General features: G+C 43.6%; 1 protein-coding gene across 1 annotated transcript in view; it reads right to left on the bottom strand.

Annotated features, from left to right (window-relative positions):
• The window catches only part of fat2 (FAT atypical cadherin 2), a 93,278-nt gene that overhangs the window by 62,075 nt on the left and 11,487 nt on the right, over positions 1 to 19,716 (bottom strand). Inside the window, exons 2-6 of the mRNA XM_004552067.1 lie at positions 11,717 to 14,983; positions 10,276 to 10,587; positions 3,560 to 3,618; positions 1,840 to 2,151; positions 841 to 1,048 (exon numbers count right to left, since the gene is read on the bottom strand). Coding sequence (XP_004552124.1) covers positions 841 to 1,048; positions 1,840 to 2,151; positions 3,560 to 3,618; positions 10,276 to 10,587; positions 11,717 to 14,975 — 4,150 coding nt within the window. The 5' untranslated portion in view covers positions 14,976 to 14,983. The remainder of the gene's footprint in view (positions 1 to 840; positions 1,049 to 1,839; positions 2,152 to 3,559; positions 3,619 to 10,275; positions 10,588 to 11,716; positions 14,984 to 19,716) is intronic.

The following is a 19,716-nucleotide window of genomic DNA, read 5'->3' as shown; positions in this document are numbered from 1 at the left end:
GAGAAGCTGAAAACATTATCCCACAGATGCCTCGCTCCGGGGTCTCTCATCTCGCTGAGTGAACACAGGTCACGGCTCTGGGACCAGTTCACCATGCCTCAGTTATCAATCAAATGTTTTCACGTAAAAAAAACGCCTGCATCAATTTTCTTTATTGCAATAACATGACTGTAGTAATAAACGTCGTGACTGGATCTCTTGAGTCAGGTTCGGTTCGACTGTCACTCTGAGTTTTTCAAGCAATGAACCCGCTCGCTCACTTTTCTGCTCATGCGGGTCGAGTTATGTCGCATGGGAATGTCGGCCTTTCAGTGAAGCCGACACACTTCTGGGGCACTTCTGGCTGAAGCCGAGCAGGCACATTTAGGAAAATTACATAAATCACCAACATCTAAACATTTCCCTCCTCCGGTGCTCTCGTCCTGCACGGGCTGCATTATATTGGTTGACCTTAAGAAAATCACACTACTTCAGCTCATCTGGAAACTCATGAGGATTGATTGTAAAATGATGAGACCCTGTTAGCTGTGACTCTCCGAGTCAGCACTCTGGGCTAAGTGGAAATATGGCGAACGTCAAATATCATTTCCATGGCCGCAGAGTTTAGCGGGAGGAGCGGAGACGGAGAAACTCTGAATCATTACTATGAGCTCAGCCAGCTCTGATGCAGGTGATTCCTCTAATTTGTTTTCTTTGTGGAAGTGGGCGCTCTGCAGGCGTGAATGCAAGCAGCACTTCTCCCCATCATTTGTCTTACTTTCAAGGTCATTACAGCCATTTGTGTGATGCTCGGCTTCCATCAAAGGTCAAACCTCAGAGTGTGTGTGTGGTTCCACTCACCCACGATATCGAACCACTTCTCCCGATGCGGCTCCGTCAAGATGACGCCCACCATCTGAGCGACGCGGTCTGTTTCTATGACAGCAAAGTTGATGTGTGGCTCGACGAACACGATTGGTTCCGCAGAGGCAGGCGGGAGGGCGATCCACTCGATGTTGAGTCGAGCGGTGGATGAATAGGACGGGCTGCCCTGGTCTGTAGCTTTAATCTGGAATAAACAGAGAAACTAAACAGGAAGCTGTGACACACCTGCACATCCAGTCCAGCAGGTAACTGAAAACACTTCCAGCTCACGTCCAGATGTTTTCTTCAGATTCACCAAAAATGACGATTACACCGTCACTCATGTCGCCGCGTCAGATGAACTAACAGCTGAGGGCCTGGACTCACTGGTTACCTATGGTAACTATGGTAACAGTCGTGCCACATACAATAACAATCGCATACTGCTTATGTCATTTTGACTCTAGGGGGCGCTCTGACTGAGTCAGGATCAACACATAGATGCTGACAGACTGAAGGTGTTGCACAACGAGCGCATTCTGAAAAATAAAAAAGACATGAAATTCCTAATTTTTGGGACACAAATCGCAAGTGTGTGTAAAAAAAATCCTTAAATAACAACGGTGAAAAAAAGTGATGATGAGATCCTGACGTCCTGATTTAAGGATGTCAGAGGTGGAAACACATCTGAGGAAACGTAATAATCCGTTCAGAGAGCCGACTGAGCCGGAGCAGAGGTAACCTACGATTATTTTACTATTTCCGTATTGTGAGTGCACTTATTGCCAAATGCAGTGGTCTGATTGGTCAGATCTGTTTGCATCACAAAACATCGGAAAAATTGAGCTTGATAAAATAATCATACATGCAGTAAATTCATCCAATGAGTAAACACTGCGTTAACAACAGGTTTGTAACAGCTTCAGATTCATCAGCCGTATGAAACGTTGACGGGACAAGTAAACTTGCTGTGGTGAAAATTTCTGCAGCACCTACTGTGAGAATATTGTAGCTTTCGGGCAAGAAGTCGCCGTGCGATGTGACCACGCCCGTCACTGGGTCGATTTCAAACTGCTCGTCCACGTTTTCCTGCAGACTGTAGGTTACTGCCGCGTTCGGGCCCTCGTCGTTATCCTGAGCGAGTATCCTGCAGACTTCCTGTTTGCCACCGTCGTGACGCCGTTCAGGCAGCTTGACGTCAAAACGTTTTTCCATGAACTTGGGAGGGTTGTCGTTGGCATCTAGAACCTGGATCACAACGGTGGCGGTGGAGCTCAGAGCCGGAGATCCGTTATCCGACACGATAACCTGAAGGTGAAAAAGAGTTGGAGGGTCAACATCAGAATAATAAAAGCACGATTGATCTTTATATTTACTTTGACTTAATTTTAAACCACTAAATGAATTTCTTGGGGTTTTAAAGCTACGACAAAGATTGCTGGAGGCGGGGGTATTTTTGTGTTGCTGCTAAGAGTTTTCCTTTATTAGGAGTGGGGGAGGTTGGGGTGGAGATGTTCTCCATGTGGTCATGCACCTGTCTTATTTAATCATTAGTTATTATTCATCTCTGGCTCTGTTCCTCAGCTTGTCTTTGTCCCACCTTCCTCCCCTCACACCCAACCCGTCTGACCCTCCCTGAGCCTGGTTCTGTTGGAGGTTTCTTCCTGTTAAAAGGGAGTTTTTCCTTCCCGCTGTCGCCAAAGCGCTTGCTCATAGGGGAGTTATCTGCCTGTTGTTGTTTTCTCTGTAGTATCATTACAAAAAAATGGAGAAGGCTGAGAAGGCTGTTGTTCTAATTTGGAGCTCTATACATAAAACTGATTTGAATAGATAATATCAGAAAAAATAAAAATGGTCTCAGCTGGACGGCTCAAATCTCTGAAACTTTGGGTCTGTCCTGAAATGTCACACCAGTTAAGGAAGATTAATTTCCAAGCAGCTGAGATACATTTCTTTTAGTCGGTAGCCAGAAATGTGGTTTGATTTTCTGATGTTGAAATATCTGAACCAGCATCTAAATGTTACCAGTCACATGCCTTTTCTTTCTGCTTTTATCTCATTACACACCTCCGATTGTCCACATAACAACAACATAATTAAATGTAATGACTGTGCACTGATTCCCATTTCTGTGGAAGTTTTAAAGTGGAGCTTCCAACTGAAGTAAAGCTTGTTTCCCTGAGGAAGAATTCCAGTTTTCATACTCTCAGCCTCATGCACTCTTAGTTACACGGTTCATTTATGCCATGCATTTTTTTAACCATATATATCTTAAATATTTAACATGAGCCAACAACACAAACCAACAGAGACACACTAAAAGATGAACTATTGGCCTTTAAAAAAAAAATATTGGAAATAAATAAATAATAATGATCACAACACATTCGGACGGGGCAAAAAAACCTTTTTCACTTTTATTTGTTCGTCTGAAAACTTTCTCGAAAAAATCATTATGTGTGGGGGGGTTGTGCTATTTCCTGACTCACAGGTCAGCGATCGACTGAACGATCACTAAAATTATAGCATTAAAAAAAGAGCAGCTTCCACACTGACGTCACGTTTGGTGCTCGTTACCCGTGTCAGTAAAGCAGCGAGCACTGCTGTGTATTCTGGATTTATGGGAACGTCGGCGATTCACAGCAGAGCTGGATTTGTGTTCCTGTTTCTGCATCGATCTGATGGGAAGAGAAAATGTTGTTTATCAGAGTCTCACCTCAATACTGTGCTCCGGTTTATCCTCTCGATCCAAAGCTGAGACAGTGCTGATAACACCTGCAAACACAAACACACACACCAAACACAGGTGCTGTTAGCAGGAAGTGAGAGTGCAGGTTACACATAAACAAACAGAGTTGGGAGTTTTTGTGTGTGTGTGTGTGTTGTGGCGGTTGGGAATGGAGGCGGGTGTCCCTGAGTAGTAACAGAAGAAAACACATTGTATTTTACAGCTCTTGATGTTGTTTCTGTTGTTTTTGTTTTTGAGGGTCACTCAATGTTTGTTTATGTCGCTATAAAAAATTACAACAAACAGCTAAAAAAAAGATGATGATGATGATGGCGGTGTGATGCAGTGCTGAGGTGAAGTCGACCTGAATAAAGACTGATACAGATATCAAACAGGGACAGAGTGAGCGATGGATCGCGTGATAAACTTCTGAAGCAGAGAACAAGCCGCCTTCAACACGACAGAGATCGCATCGAGGAGCTTTGCAAAGGACTTTCTTCTGTTTGTCTAAAAAAAGAAACAGCATCCATTTTTTTTGCATTGTTTAATATCAAGAATAAACTTTCAGAAGACATTAAAAAACCTCCATTTCCTTCCGCTCTCCACTTCAATGTCGTGGGGGCGGGGGCTGGAGTCCATCCCGCTGCCACCAGGCAAAGGCTGGGGCGTCCGGACTCGATCGTTTTCTCACAGAAACTGGAGCTGTCGGTACTGATGCTGGCAGAACAGGAAAAAACTGGAGGCCCATAAACTCAAAATAACCAACAGGAGACAGAAGCATAGAGCGGCTGCTCATAAGGGGAGGGCATCACCTTCAGCATGGCTGGGAGATACGGGAAGCACCTGTGTCACATTACAGGACCAGTGGAATTTACTGTTGAAAGACAAAACCACTATTTTGTCATCCAAAGCTGCTCTACAGTTGGAAATTAGCAATTTGGGTCACCTTACACTCAGAGCACAACACTGACTGATCACTGGGAGGAGGGGTCACTCACAGCCAATCAGATGCTTCCGCCGCATCCGCCTGAGCTCAGTCGGCCTCTGAACTGTGTGACAGGTGATTATCAGACACCGCGAGGGAAACCGCGGCTGACAGTTTGCTGAATCAGCGTGTTTAAGTGTCTGCAGCTGCTGGGAGAAGCGTCCTAGACACACAGCAACAGGCTGGGAAAATACAAGTCTCTGTGTCTCCAACCAAAAGAGGTGTGGGAGCTGCAGACAGAGGAGGGGGTCGTAAGTGCTGCAAAAGAGGCCCCACTGAGCGTCATCGAGTCCTTTTATGACAGAGCAAACAAGCCCTGCTGGGAGGGACAGGTGGGAACGTTAGAAAGTGTGTTCCTGTCATTAGTGCAGATGTGGGAATCACGGCTAAAGCCTCGTCCCTCCCCACCGCCTGTTTTCACTCAGCCATCCAGGACGCCTGTCAAAACCACACGAGGACAAACAGCTGCTTCTGCGTCAGGGGCCGTTCATTCCTTTTTCGCAGGATTCACATCACATTTTTACGTCTCTTCTTTTTTGAATGTGGACTAGTTTCACTTGCTTTTTAATTCAGACATCGCAAATTTCTGAGAACTATTTCAGAAATGCCAATGAGAAAAAAGTTTGAGAATTTTTGTTTGTATGTTACTGAGGGGTAATTAGCAGGTATCTGTGTCTGTGTGACATTCCCACTGAGTCTGTGGATTCAGCTTGATAACAAGGTCGGTGGAGCCTTGGCATTCCAACCTCTCATCCACATACAGTCACTCCTGCCTCCAAAAAGCCAACATGGCAACGGCCAAAACACATTAAGGCTTCAAAGCTGGGCTTTTGGCTGCATCCTTCCTTTACACAGTGTATCGTTCCCGTCTCGATAGACGTAATAATTCAGTCTCAGGCTCTGAGACTGGGAATGTGCTACCCAAGACAGATTTCATATAAAAGTTGGTCTCAGGTGTTGGACTCTTTTTCATGTAAATTTGTTAATAGTAAGAAAAATATCATACATCTTGGTGAGTGCTTTGTGTATATCAAGAATATAAAATACACAATCGCATCATATCACTTTTTGAATCATCAACAGCCTGCAGCCATTTGAGGAATTTGCTGTTGCAAAATGCTAATGAAGTGGGCACATTCCTGACTTGCCTGGCCTTGTCAACAAACAAACACATAATGAAGTGTTCCACGAGATGCTTTTTCTCAAAACACACACGACAATGTTTCATGTGCATTTCTGCATTAAAGCACGAAGCTTCCTCGATTCTTCTCGCCTGAAACGGACACAGCGCTGTGGTCATGAGTCACTTTCATCTTGTCAAGGCACGAGTGGTTTCACCCTCATATTACTAATAAGAGGTTCATTTGTTAACAGTAAGACAAGGTGGGTCATGTTCCAAAGAGGAACAGGTTCCAGGTAACATGATCTCCCTCTGCTTACGCCGTTTTTCTAATCTATATAAGCTAGTACACGATATTTCTTTGATTCTTTGTTGTCAAAGGATTTTAAGGACAGCTCAGTTTGCTGTCTACAAGTAAAAGTCAGAGAGGATGTCAGCACATCCTAAAAGTCTGTTTGATTTAAGCTATGACAGCCTGTGCTCCGACATGGCTCCAGGAGTGTTAGTGACCACTGAAGGCAGAAGATGAGGTCCCAGTTCGAGTCCAGTTCATCCCGTATGAGCTGAAAGAAGCTGAGGTCAGAGCTCTAGAGGCCACAAACTGGCAACTAGGTTTCCTGTTGATTTGGACTTCAGTGAACCACAAAAACCAGTTGCAGACCTCGAAGTCAAAAAGCCTGTTTAGCATTTGTTCTGATGTTTACTGGACCTGTGGAAGCTGCGATTTAATGTAAAAACTATTAGCAAGAGCTCCAACAGCACAAATGTGGTCCACAGTAGGGGTGGGTTTTTATAATCGATTTATCGATTAAAATCGATTCTGGCTTGGATAACGTGAAATCGATTCATTAAAATCCTGAATCGATTTTTTAATATAAATTTATTTTGCCCGAAATGCCAGAATCTCAGGTGAAACCTCACAAAATTTCAACAACCACCAAACAGCTAAGACAGTAAATGAGAGCAGGAACATGGATTCTGCACACACAGCGCAACCCGCGGATCAGAATCAGTCAGATGTCGCCTTTCTCACAGTCGGGGCTGAAAGCCGACAGCTCGCTGATTCTGATCTGTCGCTTTGTGTTCACGCCCTTTATGCGCTGATTCTAAAGCTGTTAGTTTGATGTCTCTCCAAACAATATTGACCGAACCAGCAGCAAAAGAAGATCCAAACTACGCTTCACATAAACATCGTCATGTATTCACTCTTACTTTTACTGTTTTGCTTCGACCACGATGCACAGCTCTCTCTCTCTGTACTTCAAGAACAGTTTTTCTTCATTATTCGCTTGCTTGTTACGCACAAGTCTGCCGTTGTTTACAGCGCTGTCGGCCGACGTTTTTTTTCTTTCCGTTTTATATACTTCCAAAAAGAAAACCTAATTTCTGCCGTTCAATACTGAACAAATTTAAACTTTTTAAAATTATGCAAAATGCAAAACACTTAACTGTGTCTCTAATAAAACCGCTGTAACTTCAGAGGTAATGTTCATTTATTGATTAATGGATTTCTTTCGTTTATGATGTACTGCAGAATATTTTTATAAAATCCCAGGCCAGGAAAATCACCTTCATGTTTTTCTGTGTTTCTGTGCATCACAGCAGATGCCTTTAAAGGCATCTGCTGTGATGCACACACTTTTGATAAAGTCTTGTGTGTGTCAGCTTCCTTTTTATAGATACAAAAATATGTAAATGTACTGATCTGAATTATAATATTTCTGACTGTCAAAATTTCCCAGATTCAAATCGAATTGAATCGAATCGAATTAAATCGAATCGAATTAAATCGAATCGTGGATCAATTCGGGACCTTGTGAATCGGAATTGAATCGATTCTAGAAATCAGTGACGATACCCAGCCCTAGTCCACAGGTCCAGTTCAGGAACTCCAGCTAGCTGAGGAGAAGCCTAGCAGGCAGCTAGCAGCTACAGTCACTTGTGTCACCAGCAGTGTTGCCAACTTAGCGACTTTGTTGCTATATTTAGCGTGTTTTCAGATCACCTTAGCGACTTTTTTTCTAAAAAGCAACTAGCGACAAATCTGGCGACTTTTTCTGGTGGTATTGGAGACTTATTTATGACGACTTTTTGACATGAAAACGCGTATCGCTCTTACTCTCAACAAGCAGCGGTGTTGCCGTGAGCACCTCACCCGTGCCAAAGCGCTCACAGGCGGAGGATAGTCCTCCCCAGCTGCTATCAGGGCAGGAGACGTTCACACCTGTGTGTCCAAACGGCAAATGAATCGCGCATGAGCGAAGCCGCTGCTCCCGCACTGACTGTAACGCAGTCTGTTCTTCTTTTACTCTTATGCTGTTTTGTGGATCACAAGGTTTAAAACTACTTATAAACACACACTCTCACACACACAGTAACTCCACCAGAGTGCCTATTTCAGGTCACTTTTGCCGGTCCAGGCCCAGAAAAAGGAGCAGGGTTGGAATTGTGACATTAAAAAACAATAATTGAAAGAAATTTAATTTGTAGTTCTAAATAAATTCTAACTGCATTTAGGACGTTTTTTACTCACTTTGTCTCTTCCACGATGTTATTTCTCTCTAAAACACCGTAGGTTACAATTACATTAGCATGACCAATTATGCAAATTAGGCGATGACGTCATTTGGCAACTTCTAGCGACTTTTAGGACAGCCAATAGCGATTTTCCTTACTGAGGAGTTGGCAACACTGGTCACCAGCCACCCGTCAGTCAAAGAGACCACAGCCCTAATAATGCACGTTTATTTTTGCACGTTTATTATCACTGCTGGAGCCTCTGCTAGATGTTAGAGGAACTTCAGGTTTTAGGAGTTTTTTTACTTTAATTATTTTTAGTTTGCAGCACAGGGATAAAAAAAATAAAACTTCGGTCAGTTCTGCAAGAATTTGGGTCAGTGTCAGTCAGCTGTCCTCAGCCTGCAGCCTCAGAATACAAAAAGGTTCACAGAGATTTAATAACCCCTTTTCAGCAAAACACTATTCATCCTGTGCTTCTATGCATGAGTAAATGGATACCAAATACACCTGCATTTATAGAAAAATACTTGTTTGAATGTGACACACTCCAGCTGGCAGCAAACCTTTGCCCCGTCTCTGAGCGACATCTCTGTAATCCCTCGGTACACTGGCCTCGGGGCGTGGACAAATAGCATGTTAGAGGACGAGGACAGGGCTGGTAGCGGCTGGTAGCATCACAGCTAATGCTGTGCTCAATAGCTTTAACTTCAAAGTCCTCGCCAGGTGATTCAGCTTCAACTGTCAGCGAGGAAGGCAGAGATGTTTAGGCTTCCTCATTGTTCCCGTCATGCTAACTCAGTTTTTATTTCAGGTCGCACGTGACTGACTCTGTGAGTGACTCTCAGGGAGCTCCCTGTTGTATAGGTATAGACAGACCTAGCTTCCGCAGCACATACTGCACTCATGCTTGCAACACTGCATTTGCAAGCATGCATATGCTTGTTAGCTTTTCACCCATGAATCAAAATGTAACACGTACAGATATACCAAAACACTCTGCAACAGAGGCCTGCCAGATGTCCTGCACACACAAAGGGAGTTTGAATCAAGATGTAAATCAATTGCAATGAGAGCATGAAGTCTCTTTTTCTGCTCGAGCTGCTCGTGAAATGCCAGAATGACGCTGAGCAACTTGATCCAATTACATCCCAGAGTTCCTGTATTTTTGCCTGCACATATGCTGCTCACTGAATGCTTCAATACCATGATTCAGGGGTGAGAAATGTTTAAGTGGGAGGGAGGAGACGTGAGCCAAAGCTGGAAAACTGGAAAATTGTACTTTTGTACTATATTCTAATAATAAATTCAATAACAAAATAATTATAGCTGCAATTAAAAACACAATGTCTACCTGTTGGATGGAATAAGTGCTACCTGTCTGGAAATTATTTTTTCAATCTTATGAAGGTTTAGGAACTTTAAGGACAGAGTTCAGAGTACTGACCATGTTTTTATTGGTGAGTACTCATAATTAAGGTTAAACACTCTTTGTACAGCTGGGGGCAGTTTGGCCTTTCTCCATGTACTCACGCTTCCTCTCACAGTCCAAAGACATACACCAGGGGTGTCCAACTCCAGTCTTTGTTCCGACACACCTGAATCACATGAATGGCTTGTTATCAGGCCTTTGCCAAAATTGATGGCATACTGAAGAGGTAATCCAACCATTTTATTCAGCAGTGGTGGAGTAGGAATGCATCTAAAAGCTGCAGGACAGTAGCTCTCAAGTTGGACACCCCTGACGTTAAATAAACTGTTGAGGTTAAATTGACTGTAGGTGTGTGTGTGTCTCTCTGTGGGACAGACTAGCAAAGTGTCCAGAGTGTATTCTGCCGCTCGCCCTGTGACGCTGCAGCCTTGAATTGGACAAGTTAAAGAAAAGGTCTGGATGGATAAGAAATTCTCCAGGTTAGCTTGCCATTCAAAACTTGGTGTTAAAATGTTGTGCCTCAGTTTGCGACTGAGATAACTCACATGATATCACCTTGTTTTACCTTTCTGAGCCAGGAAAACTTTCTGTGACATGTTGAAATTCATCAAGGTCTCCTTTGATTATATTTTTCATTGAAGAGTATTCACCTGTGTTAGGATCGATGTCAAAGTGCAATCGGTGAGATTCCAGCATCTGGAAGGAAAGCTTCCCCTCAGAGGACGTGTCCACATCTGTGGCCGACACCTTGATGACGGATTCGACCGTGTCCACGTTCTCTGGGACAGATGCAAAATACATCGGCTGGGAAAGTTCGGGAGCATTGTCATTAATGTCCAGGACCTCGATGAAGACGTGAGTCCAGGTGATCAGAGGCTCAGTCCCCAGATCGGTGGCGTAGACGGAGAGCCAGTAATGAGGCGCCGTCTCGCGGTCCAGCATCTCTGTCATACGAATCACACCTAAACACACCAACGGTACAGTTAAATCATTGTTGTCTACACTGGTATTCACATGTTTCAAACATGCTGCCCTGCCTCAGGAATGAATCACTTATCCATCTAATCTGTTCATGCTTAATCACTGTACAGCCCGGGAGGAACTAGCAGCCACTTGCGCCGTCACTGAGCTTAAGGTGTCTCTTTGCATTCAAAAAAAATCTGGAAAGGAGCCCAGACGTGGGTTGTGAAATTTTAAGTTATTCCCTGTTCAGCAAAATGTGTGACATATTTGTGTTAGCTTAATACGCTAGAAAAGAGGCCCGCACAGAGGCCTGAACACAATGGAAATGTACTCCTCTGCACAGTGGTCTGAAGAGGCTGTTTAAATGTTGATGCCCCAAGTGAGAGATAATGAAGCAGCAACGTGGAGACAAAGACATATTTCAGCATAACTCTTTTGTCACAGTAAACGCCATTGAGTCTGATTTTATTTGAGTCTTAAGTACAGCAGCAGGCCAATGGAATACATTGTGATACGCTGCAAGGTCGCAGGGTATCCTCTGCAAAGGATATGCTGATGGAAAAATATACAAACTACTTTAACAACCCCAGACGAAGAACTGCTTCTTCAAGCAAGTACACGTCCCGTTCTATCAGAGTGAGCACATGAGCATACAGCTGTAAAGTTCAATGCAGCACGAGGCGTGTCAGAGAGGTGGAAAAGACAAATGTTACCATGCAACACTTGTGCCGTTTAATTTATGCTGCAGTGCTAATTACTGTTTACAGAGCACAACGGTTCTGACCTTTGACCTTTCTACTGAGAACTAGTCTATAATCTTTACCCTTCACTGAAGACACACTCTGCTAAACAGTGCTTTATTTAGCAGGTGGTTAGCTTTGGCTTTCAGTCAGATTGGTTCTTAGCTCCTAAACTTTGTTTCTATATGGAAACCTAGTGTGTTACCAGGTGAGATTTAATGGTGCAACCTTTGGAGAGGACAAAGGCCTTTTCCCAGTCTTTCTGCTAAGCTAAACTATGAGAGCGAGATCAGGCTTCACATCTGACTAAAAATTGCTAACATTGCTTTTCTACTTTTTAGATAAAAACATCACAACAACAAAAATTGAATCACCAAGTGTTAGTTACCTGCTTCCTCATCAATGGTGAACACTCCTAAGCCAGAACCATCATGGATGTGGTACCTGACAACCCCGTCTCTGCCCAGGTCTTTGTCTGAAGCCGTGAGAGTTACCACAGATGTCCCTACAGCTGAGTCCTCCTTTACCAGAGCTTCATAGACGAACTCTGAGAACACCGGCCGGTGGAGGTTCTCATTGACATCCAGAACCTCGATCTCCACGAAGCATGACGATGACAAGGAGCGAGGGAGGCCGTGGTCGACTGCCCAGACTGTGAGATTGTAAGATGGCCGCCTCTCAAAGTCCAGCTCTCTCTCAAGGGTGAGGGCGCCGGTGGAGGAGTCGAGATGGAAGATCCCGCTCTCTGTGTTTTTGAGGTTATAGGTGACAAGGCCTCCACTGCCCAGATCCAAGTCCATGCTGTCCACCCAGACAAGCAGCGTGCCCACAGGAACATCTTCTGGAACTTTTATTTTATGCACTTTGGGCACAAATTTGGGTGGGTTGTCATTTATATCCTGCAAAATCACCACCAGGTTGACAGTGGAGAACAGCTGAGGGCCGACTGTAGCCTGGTCTCTTGCTTCAATCAGGAGATCATGCTTGGGTGAGCTTTCTCGATCCAGTCTACCCGTCACAATCAGCTCTCCGGTGAATTCATCCATCCTGAACATGTCGGTCATTGTCAGGAGGGAATACTGGACTTTACCACTCATATCTGAGTCCAGGTCTGCTGTGCGACATGTAAAAATAACCGAATTCACCTCTTTGTTTTCAGGCACGTGGATCACGTACCTGGGCTGATCGAAAACAGGAGGATTGTCATTGACATCCATGATGTTAACGGCAATGAATTTCCACGCAGAAGTTTGCGGTATTCCCAAGTCATAAACAGTGATGTTCAAAATGTAGAACCCCTTTCTCTCTCTGTCAAGTGGACAAACTAGCCGAAGATCACCAGAGAACGTATCAATGGAGAAACAGCCATCTTCATTCCCACTCGAGATGGCGTACACAAGCTTACTATTAAACCCAGAGTCGTTGTCTGTTGCTTTGAACTGAACAATGGTTGAATTTAATGGATGGTTCTCGACGAGATCAATCGAACTGGGAATGCTTGTATCAAACTTGGGAGAATGTCGATTGGTGATGTGGATATCTGAGAATGTGTCCTCCTCCTGATTGATTAAAATGGGTTTGATTGATTTGATTAGTTTATCAGTGACCTGTTTGGCAATGCCAGTTTCCTTGCAGTGCAGCGTTCGATCTTCACCTCGGTTAGTAATGGTTATCCTGACAACCGATGCTTCAGAGTGATGCTTCCCATCGGTGGCTACAACTCTCAGAGTGAATGAACCCTGCAGCAGAGGGATAGGTTGTTTCAGGGCAATGACTCCAGTCACAGAGTTGATCCCGAACACTTGGAGCTCGTTCCCTGACTCGATGACATACCTCAGCTGCTGCAGCTCATCTAAATCAATAGCTGACAGCTTTGCGACTTCGTGTCCCACAGGTAAATCCAGAGGTACAGTAACATTGCAGCCCACCTGCTCGAACAGAGGGATGTTATCGTTGATGTTGTTCAGAGTTATTGTCACAGGGCTTTCGCTGACCTGACTGAAGGGGCCGCCGCTGTCCGACGCCCAAACTCTCAGGTGATACCGCCGTTTCATCAGTTCATAGTCCAAGTGTTCGGAGGTAGAGATGATGCCCGTGAATGGATCTATTGTAAAAGGCAAAGGGCCTGAATTTGCAATCGCGTAAGTCACAAAGCCGTTTTTGCCTTTGTCTTTGTCTGAAGCTGCTACTTTCAACACGCTGCTGCCAACAGGGCTGTTTTCATCCAGCGTGGCCTGATAGGATGTCTGTGTGAACTCTGGGCTGTTGTCGTTTTCATCCGTTATCTCCACCACGATGTGAGTTTCAGCTTCACCGTGATTGGCCATTACATCAAACTCATATCGATCTTTCCTCTCATAATCAAATTTCCCTGTAGTTATGATAATCCCAGTTTTAGGATTGATCTTAAAGTTAGAGGTGTCTGGATTGTTCTTGATACTAAAGGTAACGTTAAAGGGAACTGAGGTGACAGAAACCTTAAGTACATGAGTCTGTGGGGGTGAAAACTCACTCAGAGTCACAATGTAGGTGTCCTCCAAAAATGCCAGTGGGCTGTAATGATAGGCTGGAATGTGGATTTGTGTGATTGGAGAGAGGAAACTTGGCAAGCTCCTGTCTTTAGCTTGCAGTGAAAGATTCAACCCAAAACGAGCCTGAGACCAGATAATCCTCTTTGTAGAGATCACTTGGAAGTCACTGCCCTGCACACCTGAGGGGATTACCTCAAACCACTTGTGGGGATCCCCTCCAATGATATTGAGGGATTCCACTGGCTTAACTCCTTCCTCCACATGGACATTGATATCTATTTTTCCATCTGCAGACACTGTAGCTTCAGGGGGCGGTGTGATAACTGGAGATGCCATGGTCATCTTTTGTATGTTTACAGTGACCCTGGCGACATTCCCAAATTTCTGAACACCGGATATCTTTTTTGTCCTGTCCTCTGCTAATACGGTGAGGTCGTAGCGCTGTGCGCGAGTGTGATTGAGCCTCTTGATGAGGCTCACCGTGCCCGTGAAAGGGTCAACAACAAACGGATGAGCTCTGCTGGTGAATGAATAATAAAACTCAGCATTGCTCCCAATGTCGGCGTCTGTAGCGCTGACTTTGGTGACACTTGACTTTAGAGGAGCGTCCTCCCTGATGGCCACATTGTACGATGCCGGGTAGAAGAGAGGCTTTAAGTCGTTGGTGTCAAGCACCTGGACGAAGACCTTCGTCATTGCCTCGAAGCCAAAAGTGCTTTCCTTTGCCTCCACAGTGAGAGTGTACGAGTCTCGGACCTCCCTGTTGAGGAGAGCCGAGTTGCTGCTGCGCGTCTTGATCCTGAGAAAGCAGAAATTTCCGACTTTGACTGCCTCTGCTTTGAAGAAGCTGTCATCGTCACCTGAGACGATGTTGTACTTGATGTCCCACAGCGGATCTGTCACTTCAATGCCCATCTTCACCTGCGTCTCAACGTACATCCGCGGGGCTGAGTTCTCGTTGATGGCAGCGTTGTAGAGGTGGTGTGTAAACAGCAGAGGAGAACTGCCTTTTCCCAGTCTATAACTACCTTCAGATCTTGTCACACATGTGAGGACTGAGGCAAAAACAAGAAGGATTGCTCCTGAAGCTGCCATCATAATCCCCTTTTTGAACATTTTCACATCTGTAAAAAAGACAGAAAAGAGAAGAATAAAAGTCATGTAAGAAAAGCCTTTAGGGAGAGACAACAGCTGCCTGTATCACACGACAAGACATGAAATGTACACTCCAAGCTATTTTGTAAATAGACCAATCACTTCCCTGAAGCTCGAGCACAAAGAGTACAACAGAGAAAGCATATTGACACAACAGCCGAGGGGAGGCTGCGGAGAGGCGTCTCACTCTTGTCCTAACTTGTCTTGACAAAACGTAAAACCAGTAAAACGCTGGATTGTTTCAGGCCAACAAGCTTTTTCAGAGAGTTGGCAGCCCAAATACCCCCTAATCATTTCTCTGAGGCTGAATATCAGCAGCGCAGAGTTGTCCCAATAATCGCCTTCAGTCATTGCAACGATGTGTGGAGGAGTGGTAGGTGATGGTGGGTGGCTCAGAGACTGAGAGCACTTATCCGTGGAGGCATGAGTCATTAAACTGCTACACCCATAACCTTTTACAGGGAAGACCTGATCAAAAAGTTAAACATATAAAACCAACAATCACTACCTGCAGCCCACATTCATGTCCAACTCTACAAAGCTCACATGTGTGTTTTGTCTTTTATTCTTCCAGTTTAACAGCATCTTTTATTATAAGGTGTTCTGAAAGACAATGCTTTTTAATCAGATTCAATTCATGCGCCAGCTGCAGCGAGAAATAACGGACCTGAGTAACAGACCTACAGTGTCTGTTGGGAGGTTGGAGGCATATGGTGCAGTTATAATTCCTTTTTTACTTTCTCTTTGACTTCCTGGGAAACTTCAGACTCTAAACCAGGTTAGCCTTAGGGAAAGACAGTGGTTTTAACCTGTTTACACTTTCTGCATAAATGAGTCACAGCAGCAGCAGCTGAACATGTTCTGAAAAGATGGACTTGGACCAAACCTGACGATGATAACGATGATCATGCAAAAAAAATCAAAAGATTTTTTCCATTTTTGCTACATTCAGCATTTTGTCCAATGTATTGCTCACAATTTGTTTATACAAACGAAATCATTTAAGGGGGTTAGGATGAAGACATCCCCGTGATGATGTAGAGGCCTAAAACTCAAATCTGATGAAGACATACATCAAAAGTTAAGGATGTCACTGCCAGTGTTGTCTTACACTTTAAAGTTTGTCTTTCAAAATCATGACCCACAATATCCTTCTGAACCTAATCCATGTTTCCATACATCAGCATTGTAGCATAACTCTTCAGCATCTCTGGAATCACCATATCTACCTATGCTAATGTTTTCCTGTGGTTCATCATGTCCATGTGGTCCAAGCCTCTGATTGATGGTGTGTACACGGCGTGCTGGCAGAAAGATCAACCCCATCAGGACACAAAAAGCTAAAAGTAACTCACAAATGACCTAAAACCATGAATCACACAACTGCTTTAAAAGTGAAGCTCCCTTTATTCAGAGGAGTACAAAGAGTCTGATGTGTCCAAGGAATCTGGAAAATAATGAGGATGCCCACACCATCCTCACTGCGTCTCTGACAGTTCATCCAATCATAGGAATCTGGAAGGAACAAACTCCTTTTTCCAAGATCAGAGGTATGAAAAGTTCTCCCTTCTACCTCCGGTTCCTCCACAAAAATAAGCTATTTCAAATAGAATATCTTCGCACCTTCACACCAACCATTCGGTTTCAGTTGTCTAAACAAATCTGAACACACAAAAGGGCAAGACAAAAGATCCCTTATTGTGGCAGAAAGTTATGAATACCAGTATCTCACACGATCTCACACTCATGTGGGTTTAGGAAAACAGCACTCCCGGACGCGCTGATGGTTTGGTCCCGAGTCTTCAGGTAGGCTGGCGCTGGAGCTTTCACTGGACGGTGACAGGTATGAGGGGTGTTATCTCCACTCACATGGTGACAGTTGATCAGATTACAAACGCCAACGTCACAGCTTGGAATTCAAAAGAGAGGCAAGGTGTTTTGTAATTTAGCCAGGCTTTCTGCACCATCATTTTTTTCTGGTGCTCACGTCTATTTTGTGACCAGCACATTTTAGATGCACTGCTTCAGGGTTTGACTTGACTTTTTTAGGACACCTCACAGATCGCTGATCTCTCCACCGAGAATATTTATGCTGCCTGGAAATGTGGACATTTTGGGACATCTTTATTTTTATAATCACAGTCCAAATGTCTCTTTTCCTGTAAAAGCGTGCTTATAATGTAAAACTGGGAAATATTGTTACGCAAGCGCTAAAACTTACTTACTTAAAACCTGACTTATTACCTCCTTATTTAAATGGTCTTACCCAGGGGCGATTTTAGCCCATTTTTGAGGGTGCTTCAGCACCCCCAAAATGAATCAAAGCACCCCCAAAGATTTCTTACTTTTTTTTGACAATATTTGCTGTTTGTGGGACACACTACTAAAAATATAAAAAGCATACAGTACGTAATTGAGATGGAACATTTTAACAACAAAAGTATAGATAACCCCTCCCCCCTCCCATAGTGGTTTGTTCCAGCTCTCCCCTGCTCGGGCTCTAGCGCCGTTGCTGCCAGAGCGATGGTGGCTGAGACGCAGCGGAGCAGAGGTGTAAGTGCCTGGCTTAAAACAGGACATGTTAGCTGCCTTTAACCTTCAGTTACTCTTTATATAGTTAGGTAGGAGTCAGGCCATGTTTCTTTTTAGCTGAAAAATATTACACCAGGTAACCTGCAGTGTTGAAAACGTGTTTTCCGACTATGTTTGCTACCCTACAATCCGTCCTGCTTTGTAGTAAAATCAGCAACATTTGACCGTCCTGTTGCTCCCATTTAAATGTATGCAGCCTATTTAAAATGTAAAACGTAACATTGTCCGCAGCCTACTGTTGTTACCACCGTCCTGTTTCAAATGTAATGAGAGAAACTGGTTATTTTGTCATATGTGCCGATATTGAACCCAAGGTACTAACTAGCTAACTGACTGGATGCCCATTAACCTTATAACTCCTGTTGTGTGTGTGTGTTTGTTTGTGTACAGAGAGACAGCCAGGTTCATAATGGATATGAGGTAGTTTTTTCAAAAAAAGGAGCCACATTCAGGTAAAAGTGTAAAATCAAATGATCCATCAATAAAGGATAATGTTGGATCAGTGTTTCAATATTTATATCCTTTATTAGATGTACATGTGGTTTGGTTATTTGCCTTTTGGTTAAAAGTAAACTGAGAGAGGACTTCTTTTTTATTAGTGATCTTAATAGTATTTTTTAATCTAATTGAATACAATCTATTTGTGTATGATTGTCAGTCCAAAGAGGGAGAGAGGAAAGAGGAGAACATGAGGAGAAAGTACAAGGTCAGGAAGAACCAGGTAAGAAAACAGACAGGGAGTACTAACAGGCACAACAGAAACTGTTAAACTGGCAAAGAAAAAAACACAACTATTAAACTATCCGGTTTTTTAATGATGACGCGACGAATCCTACTTCCGGGTCTAAAGTAGTCTGCGTTTAATATGGCTTTTGTGTTGTTAACATGTTTAATGTTATGTATTTTCTTCTATTTGATCTCAAAAAGCTCCTAAAACAGTCAGTGATCCCTGTTGACCTCCCTCGGCTTTTATTACCGCTAATCATTTATTTAAGCTCAGTTTTTAAAACCTTAGGATGTAACTACAGCCCAGCCCATGCAGCAGTATATGAATGACTAACCTCGTATTGTGGATGGATTATCTCAGTTGTTCTCCTGGCTGAAGTTTGGTCCTTTTACAGCATCCTGCCATGCGATTACATTTGTTCCTGACCACCGAGAACACTCACGTTAACTTTTATAGAGTGGAAAAAAAGTTAGCTTGTTTATATTATGCTAACATAGCTGTGTCGTTAGCTGTCACGTAGCACATCTTTATATCAGAATCAGAATCAGAATACTTTATTGATCCCTGGGGGAAATTATTTTTTGTTACAGTGCTCCATTTTAAACCAACATTAAGACAAGACAGACAATACGCTAACTAAGAATAGTACAATATATACATATATATACATACATACATACATAAGTCACTTATAAATAAATAGTTGGAAAAGCTACAAGCTAGCCCAACTTCAGTAACCCTACAAACGTCACTGCTGTTTAGTTTTCTGTCTTCATTTATGCTGGAAGTGATAACAGAGCTGTAGGCTACGTTTTAATTTGTTTCCAAAACCCCGCAGTCAGGACATGCTATATTGTATTTAGATAGAAGCTAGCGAGCTAACTCCCTGCTAACTTCTAACTCCGTTAAATGTCATAAATTCCATTTTCATGGATGCCTGGATGTTAAACTCAATTGTTACACCTGGTAGAGTAGAACGCTGATCATTTTATTAAAGATGAAAGACTTTAGACAGTTTTTCAACTCTCAGTAATGCCATAGTGATCGTTTGATATATGGACCTGCAGCGGAGTTTAGACCCAGACACGGCTAGTGACGTCAGACTGAACAACCGGATTAAAGCTGCTATACACAGTCTGCAAAACAAACTGGGTTGTCAGCCCTGGCACTGCATTACCATATTGAGCTTAAGTCAGAGGAAGTCACGGTTGCCAGAGACTTTTTGAAGCTCAAGAGTGAGGCTGGTGCCATCCCAGATATGTTAACATTGTACAATCTTCTGGATAATCAGATCTTCCCCAAACTGAAAACTGTTATTCAGGTTGTCCTAACAAACCCAGTTAGCAGCTGGAGCTGTGAGAGGTCTTTTAGTGTCTTGAGTCA

The sequence above is a fragment of the Maylandia zebra genome, linkage group LG2 (genome assembly GCF_041146795.1).
Source record: "Maylandia zebra isolate NMK-2024a linkage group LG2, Mzebra_GT3a, whole genome shotgun sequence".
Lineage (NCBI taxonomy): Eukaryota > Metazoa > Chordata > Actinopteri > Cichliformes > Cichlidae > Maylandia > Maylandia zebra.
This window is presented reverse-complemented; position numbering and strand designations above follow the sequence as displayed.